Below are 7,942 nucleotides of genomic sequence, written 5' to 3' on the forward strand. Positions count from 1 at the left end.
TCAATGAAATTTATGCTGCTCCGTGAATTTCAGTGTATTGCTGTATTTTGTTTGAAAATGCACAGGGGTATTGATGGGTGGTCAGAGGGAGGCTGAACAGTTTGGCAGCTGGGCTGGGGGCAGCTGGAGCTCTTAGCAGATGGGAAGATGTAGGAATTGAGTTTACTTTTTGAGTAAACATGTTGGTGTGGTACTAAAAGAGTTGCCAGCTAAATCATTTCTGCATCAACACTGCTAACACTCTGAAACAGGTTTCACCGAAACACTCAGGACCTCCTCAAGCCTCTGTGAAGCTGCTGCTTTGGTTCATTTGCATACACAGCCAGATGTTGCTGCCATGGGTAAATCCTTCCTTGAGCCAGGAGGGTTTTATCACAGCTGTAAGAAGCTGCAAACTCTTTAAATGACAAAAGTGCTGTGCAGAGTGCTTGACTGAGAAATGCCACGAACAGCGTGTCCAGGACCTTTGGATCTTCAGAGCTAGTTTATTTTCGGAGGTTTTGCTAGGCACACCCTGGAGTGGGGCCTTTGGGATTGAATTTTGGGGGAAGATGAGAGCACCACTGTCATCTACGTGCTGGTTCTTGCTTTGTGCAGAGGTGTGACAGTGCCCGTCAGTGTCTGCAGGGCAAAGCCTCCTTTATACAGAGTGGGCTGGGGGGATTTGGTCTGGGTACCAGGGCTGTCGGTGCAGGCATCTCTCTTATCCCAGGGGATGCCTCTGGGTCACCTGGCTAACATTCAGAGGAGGTTTCTCATAGTACCACATTTTCAGAACTTTATTCACCTGGTCCTGATCTGTGACACCTCGGAGAAGATCTTCCTCTTCTTCAGCCCCCTCTCCCTCCCTCGGCGACACGAAGCTGTGCAGTTTGATCTCTTGCCGCATGCTTTCAAAGAAGTGGAGGATGCATTTGTGAGCGAAGAGCCGGCTGTGCTCGCAGCAGGTTTCCTCAAAAATCTTTTGCTCGATGTCAATGTAGTTGCTCCAGTGACGTGCCTGCAGGAGGGTGGCCTGGTCGAAGCAAGGTCTGAGCCAGCGGGCGAGGAAAGCTGCTAGGATAAGGATCAACAAAATGCTCCAGCCGAGTGCCTGTGTGATAAGAAATAAGCAATGGAAAAGGAGCAAGACGGGCACAAGGACAGGCACGAGCTGCTTGCCTGTATCACAGGAACAGAGAAATTGTGTGGCTTGAGGGGGGATGTGGCGTATCTGGACTCCTGTTCTTGCTCCGTCCCTGAAGTTCACACCCCCAGACTGCACTCAGAGGGTTGAGGTAATCTCCTGCTAGTGAATAGAGGATGTTTGTCTGTGCATCAATAGTTCAGTAGAAGAGCTCTTTGCAAAGTCAGCCTGGAGCAGCCAGGCATTTACTTTTAGCACGGGAGCGCCCCAGGAGAGGAGGACTTCAGTGCTCTCCTTTGGTGCTCACTTACCTCCAGCAAGGTCATCACAGGCCACCTACACCAGCTCTAGGGCCCAGGGGTCCTGTTGGCAGGTGGAGAAAACCCAGACTACATGCAGCTGCCTTTGGTAAGAAGGTAGGACTTGTTTTCGATGCCCTCCCAACATCCCTGACCTCATCCCTGACCTGGCACTCCTTGCACTGCCCTTTAAACAGTGGGTCCTGTCTGCAAGGTTAGCAGTTAGAAAGGACACTGGACAGGACTTTAGGAGACACCTGTATTATTTGCAGTTTGCTTTTTATTATCTGGGTTTAGAAGTTACTCGTTCCTCTGGAAACAAAGTTCTGTTAATTAAATTGCTCTCTACAACTCCCTGAAAGGAGGTTGTGGAGAGGAGGGAGCTGGGCTCTTCTCCCAAGGGACAGGGGACAGGACGAGAGGGAATGGCCTCAAGCTCCACCAGGGGAGGGTCAGGCTGGACATTAGGAAAAAAATTTTCACAGAAAGGGTCATTGGTCCCTGGCAGAGGCTGCCCAGGGAGGGGGTTGAGTCACCTTCCCTGGAGGGGTTTAAGGGACGGGTGGACGAGGTGCTGAGGGACATGGGTTAGTGATTGATGGGAATGGTTGGACTCGATGATCTGGTGGGTCTCTTCCAACCTGGTGATTCTGTGATTCTATGATTTCCCTACCCAAACGACTTTGGAGATTATCATAAAGAAGCAAAGAGCAGTCTTGCTCCCAGCCTGACCATGGTGGAACTATGACAAAACAAGGAAGAGCAGAAGCAGATGAAGCATGTCCTGGGCATCTCACCAACATGGGGGCTCTGCCAGCAGTGACCTACCTGGGACCAGCAGCGCAGGTACCTGGACACTGCCTTGCGGGATGTGTTGTTCCTCATGAGCTCGTCATCCTTGCAGGGCACCTTGGCCAGCAGCTGCTGTGCCTGCACCAGGCTGGTGTTGGCAAAGCCTGCAAACTTCTCTGGGTCCACAGAGCCACTGAACGCACAGATTAGGCATTTGCCATCCAGGAGGGTGACTATGATCCAGACAACAGGGGCCACCATGGCTCGCTGCATGATGGAGGAACACATGTACCTGGGGCAGGAGAGAGAAATGGGTGGGTAAAAAATGCTGGGAGCTTTCTCCTTAGGTGGACACAGTCTGCTCTAGGCTAAGCAGCCCTGCTGGAGCCAGGAACGTGACTCGTAAGTCTCTTCACAGCATTGCTGCAGCTCTGGGATTGCTTTGTTGGTGCTGCCTCCTGGTGATATCTGGGCTAGTGCTCTGCATGCTGCTGCATTCAATGTGTTGTCTCATTATAGAATCATAGAATGACCAGAATGACCATAGAATGACCAGGTTGGAAGAGACCCACCAGATCATCGAGTCCAACCATTCCTACCAAATACTAAACCATATCCCTCTGCACCTCACCCACCCGTCCCTTAAACCCCTCCAGGGAATGACTGTGATAGAAATGCCACCCTTTCTGCATATTTAAGTGAAAATGCCTTATCATTTTGCACCTGTAAGCCTCAGGAGGAGTCTTATGTGTGCATGACAGGGCAGACAGCGACACGGTTTCCGAGGGTGGCAGCATAAATCCAGCCCTTGGTGCCAAGGGGCTCCTGCCCTCCTTTGCTGGGATGGGATGTGGTGTTCTCCGTGTTTCTGCTGTGGCAAAAGCCTTTTCTGCGGCCCCTGCCCCTCCAGACTCAGGGAAATGTCTAAGGCACTGAGCTTAGAAGAAAATGAATTACCAGGAGGATCAAAGATATGGAGGTAAGACAGCTAAGCAGGATGTGAAAGAGGGGACCCCACTCCCAGCGCAAAGCCCACCTGATGGCAGCCAGATCCTTCTTTCTGCGCCCCTGCGGACGCCTCCACTCCTCCAGCATCACCAGGGACTGTCTGTTGAGGATGAGGCCACAGAGGAAAAGGGCGATGGGGGGTACGAACATGATCCCCAAGCCATATGCCATGTTGTACTGTGGCAGGCAGGGGCAGCTGAAATCGAAGGAGGTGTACAACTTGACACCAGCCAGGGCTAACAGCCCGCAGATCCCGTTCATCACAGACTCCGAGTTGGACTGGAAGTACTGGAAGATCATCCGGAAACGGTCCATCTTGTTCTTTCATCCAAAGATGCACCTCCTGGCAGATCCCTGGGCTGACCTGTCGCCCGTTGCCACCACGTCTGCTGCCACGGGTCGGGGGAGGCAGCTCAGCTTGCAACCAGTCAGGGCAAGAGGACAGGGATGGAAAAGAACTGCTGTGGCAGGAGAAAAATTCTGTGCTGGGCTTCTCCACTGGCACACGGCTTCATGGATCTGTCTCTCACTCAGTGCTTATCTTCCAGAGCAGCTGGTAGCTCTTCTAGGTGAGCAGATGGATACAGTCTCTCCAGCTGTTTTTTCTGCCCATTTTTCATTTTCAGGGCTGTTCCATGTGCCAAGCAGTGACAGCCTCCGGGAGTGCTGGGTCCCTTCCTCGCCTCCTGGAGAAGCTAAGTTTCAACAGGGAGCCATCCGTGGATGCCTGGGATCTGCCTCCTCCACTGATTGAGGACTATGGAGCAATTCATCAACCAGGAGAAACCAGGCAAGTCCAACGAGTTCATCTGCATTACTGCTGCCACCCCGTTTGTTTTTGGTGAGCAGGTCACCCCGAGTGGGGCAGGGGGGAGGCTGGGAGCACACACCTGGCTCTGAGCTTGATGCACCACCTGGAGTGCAAATTTCCCTATGGAAATGGGCTGAAAGGACCAGCCCTTTGATCAGGAGGCTGGAGAATCCACAGCTCCAAAGCCTGCCCCGGCACTTTGGGGCAAATACTGCTCTTGGCTACACATAGTACATAGAATCATAGAATCACCAGGTTGGAAAAAACCTCTTGGATCACTGAGTCCAACCATTCCTATCAAATACTAAACCATGTTCCTGAGCACCTTGTCTACCTGTCTTTTAAAGTCCCCCAGGGAAGGTGACTCCACCCTCTTCCCCAGGCAGCTTGTTCCACTGCCCAATGACCCTTTCTGTGAAAAATTTTTTCCTAATGTCCAGCCTAAACCTCCCCTGGTGGAGCTTGAGGCCATTCCCTCTCGTCCTGTCCCCTGGGAGAAGAGCCCAGCTCCCTCCTCTCCACAACCTCCTCTCAGGGAGTTGGAGAGAGCAATGAGGTCTCCCCTCAGCCTCCTCTTCTCCAGGCTAAACAACCCCAAATCCCTCAGCTGATGCACTTACTGAAAGCCACAATGCAGATTGGAACAGGATGATCTTTAAGGTCTCATCCAATCCGAACTATTGGATGTACCATGCACATGTGCCATGATGTTTGTACCATATCTACATCCATGTCTGAGGCCCTTGCACTGAGGCTCATTCTTGCTCCCTGTCAGAGGACATGGTGCCATCAGTGCATCTGGATCATGTGTCCCCTGGGACTGGGTTGTTACCTTCTGTTCACTTTAAACACCCTAGAGACAATTCCTCTTTTCCTCTCATACCACATAGGAAGCTGAGTTTCTTTCTGATGCATTCAGCATAATTTCCCACTCTCTAGCATTCATTTGAAAACATTTTCAGTTTTTTATCAGCTCATATTTCCACATGCGTTCAGGAAAGGGAAAAGGAGTTGTTGAATTTGCATATTTTGTTAAAAAAAGAGAGGAACCCTCTCCCCCAAAGCACCCTTGCTGCCAGCACTGTGGTTTCTGGCTGCATTAGCTCCCATTGCAGGGCTGGCTGCCTTGATGGAATCATGGCAAAAGGATGCATTTTGCAGGGTACTTGTGGTCGCTCGCGGGTACGTACAGTGGGGGTGCTACACTCACAAGTTCACAGGGTCACCTGCACTGATTTAAACAGCAAATCACCTTACTACCTTAATGAAATACATTTGCATCACCTGTAATATTTGCATTCTCCCTTACCAGTGAGTGGAAACGGTGGTTAATGTTCATCTGTGAGCAATAATAGCCTGCAGCTGAGCCATTAATGTTTCCACTCTGCTGTTACAGGGCATCAGGACCCCTTGTTGAACTCCACAGGTGATTTTTAGCCAGGGTGCAGCCTATCTCGATTCCCATCTGCTTTAACACTGGCTGGGTTTCTTATTTAACAGCTTGCATTTATATGCTGACTTGGGTTCAGGATGTGTTGTGCACTCTCTGTAGAACAATTACTTTAGAGAAATCATTTTGCCTTTCCAACTCTCCTGGGCAAAAGCATATTAAAGGTCAAATAGTTCTTCGTAGCCCTGGAAAATAAGACATAAAAAGAATAGGAAGCATCCTCTGGAGAGCAAAAGCTATGAGAGAATTTTACTTCACCCAATTACAGTCACCTGGCCTGGATGTTTGAGGTCTATAAAGAGGGCCTGAGGGTAATTACTGTGCTCTGTTGTGATCTAGGATCTCACCAGTAACTCAGAGCAGAGACGCGGAGTTGTGAATTGTAGAAGAAAAGGGATATTCCTTAATTAGTGTCAAAAGGCATAAGAAGCCTCCTGGAGAGGAAGAAGGGACCCTTGAGGTAAGTAAATTGCTAAACATGGGAAGATGTTCAAAATTATTATCAAAACCAAGTACATTTGATTATTCAGTTCTTAGGGTGAAACAAAGAGGGAAAAGTACTAAAATCTTTTAAGCCCTGTCCTTTAGCAAGGGGACTGGCCTCATGTCCCCAGTGGTGTAGCCATCCTTCAAAGCCTGTTGCAAGGCTGCCTGTGGCTCTTTGGGGCAGCTGGGCTGCTCCTGAACAGTGAGTCTCCAAAACTGAGCTGGAAGCTGTTGCTCCTCAGTGCATCTTTTGGACATTCATGTTGGACAACTCTTTGCTTCTGCCTCAGCACCGCAGAACAGTGGGAGAGGGAGCGGGATGCCCTTCACTGCTACTTTATGGGGATAAAATACAACCTGTAGCCTTTTTGTCTTGGATGATGGAGAAGGTTGTGGGTACTGGTGCAGGAAACCCTCAGCTCACAGGTGAGATCCCTTTAGTGCAGCACAGCCATCAGTCCCCCTTGCTTTGGGAAAATGCCCCTCACCACAGGAAGGATGTTGAGGCTCTGGAGTGAGTCCAGAGGAGAGCAACAAAGCTGGGGAAGGGGTTGGAGAAGAAGAGGAGCAGCTGAGAGAGCTGGGGGTGTTTAGCCTGGAGAAGAGGAGGCTGAGGGGAGACCTCATTGCTCTCTACAACTACCTGAAAGGAGTTGGTGGAGAAGAGGGAGCTGGGCTCTTCTCCCAGGGGACAGGACGGGAGGGAATGGCCTCAAGCTCCACCAGGGGAGGTTTAGGCTGGACATTAGGAAAAAAATATTCACAGAAAGGGTCACTGGGCACTGGCAGAGGCTGCCCAGGGAGGGGGTTGAGTCCCCTTCCCTGGAGGGGTTTAAGGGACGGGTGGATGAGGTGCTCAGGGACATGGGTTAGTGATTGATGGGAATGGTTGGACTCGATGATCTGGTGGGTCCCTTTTAACCTGGTGATTCTAAGATTCTGTTTTATCTGCAAGGGCACAGCAGCATTGCCACCTGACCTGAGGGCATGTGTCCAGCTCTAAGGAGGTTGCTGCACTCAAGGTTTCTCCCCTCCAGCACTGGGGGAGGCTGAGTTATTACCTCAGTCCTTTTGGGGCCTCTCTTGCTGGCTGTGGAGTTACCCTAGGACCAACCAGGAATGCTAAACCAGTCCCCAGGCTGCAGGAGAGGGCTATGAAATTAATTCAGCTCTGAATGCCTCTTCCTTCCTAATTTCTTGGCTCATTAATTGCCACAAGGGGATGCCACCTCCACGCAGTATTTGGTTAAAATGAGTGCTGTATGGGCACAAGGAGCAGGTACTGAGACCTGAGTTCCCACCTCTGTTTTCCTTTACGAGGTTAAGTGTTGGATCCACATGGACCCCACACTGGGTGCTGGGAGAATGTGTAAGTCACTGGTGAAAGTGTCCCTGCAGCACGACAGCTGCTATATTCTCCAGGTCTCCATGAGAGGGCTGTGGAACTGTGGTTTGGTGCCTGTTTCCAGCATCTCTCACCTGGAGAACTGGAAAACCCCTTCCACCTGGCCATGTTTATTCAGAAAACAAGGGTTAATGCCTTTTTCAAGGCATAGAGGAAATATGTCATCTTGTGTTTACCACCATAACTCACCTTTACCAGCAACAGTGCCTGCAGACCAATATCTTGTTCCTCTGTGTTTCAGGTGAGCCTGTTGCTACCCCTTGGGCTCACAGGCAGATGCTCTAGGGAGCCTGTGTGTACCTGACCAGCAGCTTGCAACTCAGCTTTGTTTTCTATTACCTTTTTAGGCAGTTTGGGGACCAGTCCCTCACTGGTATCTAAGGACAGTGGAGCAGCATGATTGCCTTCTTTCTTTGGAAAGGTGGCAGAGAATTTTACCCCCTCACTGCTTGGAAATCTTTTAGCATCTTTGATTTGTCACGGCAGAAGTCACCTTCCATTTCAAGTCCCCATGAGGAAGGACACAGGCAGTAATTCCTCCTTCCAAATGCTATGCAAACTCCTG

The 7,942-nt window shown here is 50.4% G+C and overlaps 1 protein-coding gene across 1 annotated transcript; it reads right to left on the reverse strand.

The window, feature by feature from the left end:
- Positions 1-703: 703 nt before the first annotated feature.
- On the reverse strand, positions 704-3,540 carry CALHM3 (calcium homeostasis modulator 3). Its single transcript, XM_069864126.1, has 3 exons — positions 3,254-3,540; positions 2,254-2,509; positions 704-1,093 (listed from the first exon to the last, which is right to left on the reverse strand). The coding sequence occupies exons 1-3, from the start codon at positions 3,538-3,540 to the stop codon at positions 704-706; spliced, it is 933 nt and encodes a 310-aa protein (XP_069720227.1).
- Between the last annotated feature and the right edge of the window lie 4,402 nt (positions 3,541-7,942).

The sequence above is a fragment of the Phaenicophaeus curvirostris genome, chromosome 9 (assembly GCF_032191515.1).
Source record: "Phaenicophaeus curvirostris isolate KB17595 chromosome 9, BPBGC_Pcur_1.0, whole genome shotgun sequence".
Classification (NCBI taxonomy): domain Eukaryota; kingdom Metazoa; phylum Chordata; class Aves; order Cuculiformes; family Cuculidae; genus Phaenicophaeus; species Phaenicophaeus curvirostris.

Coding starts and splice junctions, on each gene's coding strand:
- CALHM3 (XM_069864126.1), bottom strand. CDS start 3,540: ATGGACCGTTTCCGGATGATCTTCCAGTACTTCCAGTCCAACTCGGAG. Junction 2,510..3,253: donor AAGGATCTGGCTGCCATCAG/GTGGGCTTTGCG, acceptor CTCCTGCCCCAG/GTACATGTGTTCCTCCATCA. Junction 1,094..2,253: donor ACCTGCGCTGCTGGTCCCAG/GTAGGTCACTGC, acceptor CTTATCACACAG/GCACTCGGCTGGAGCATTTT.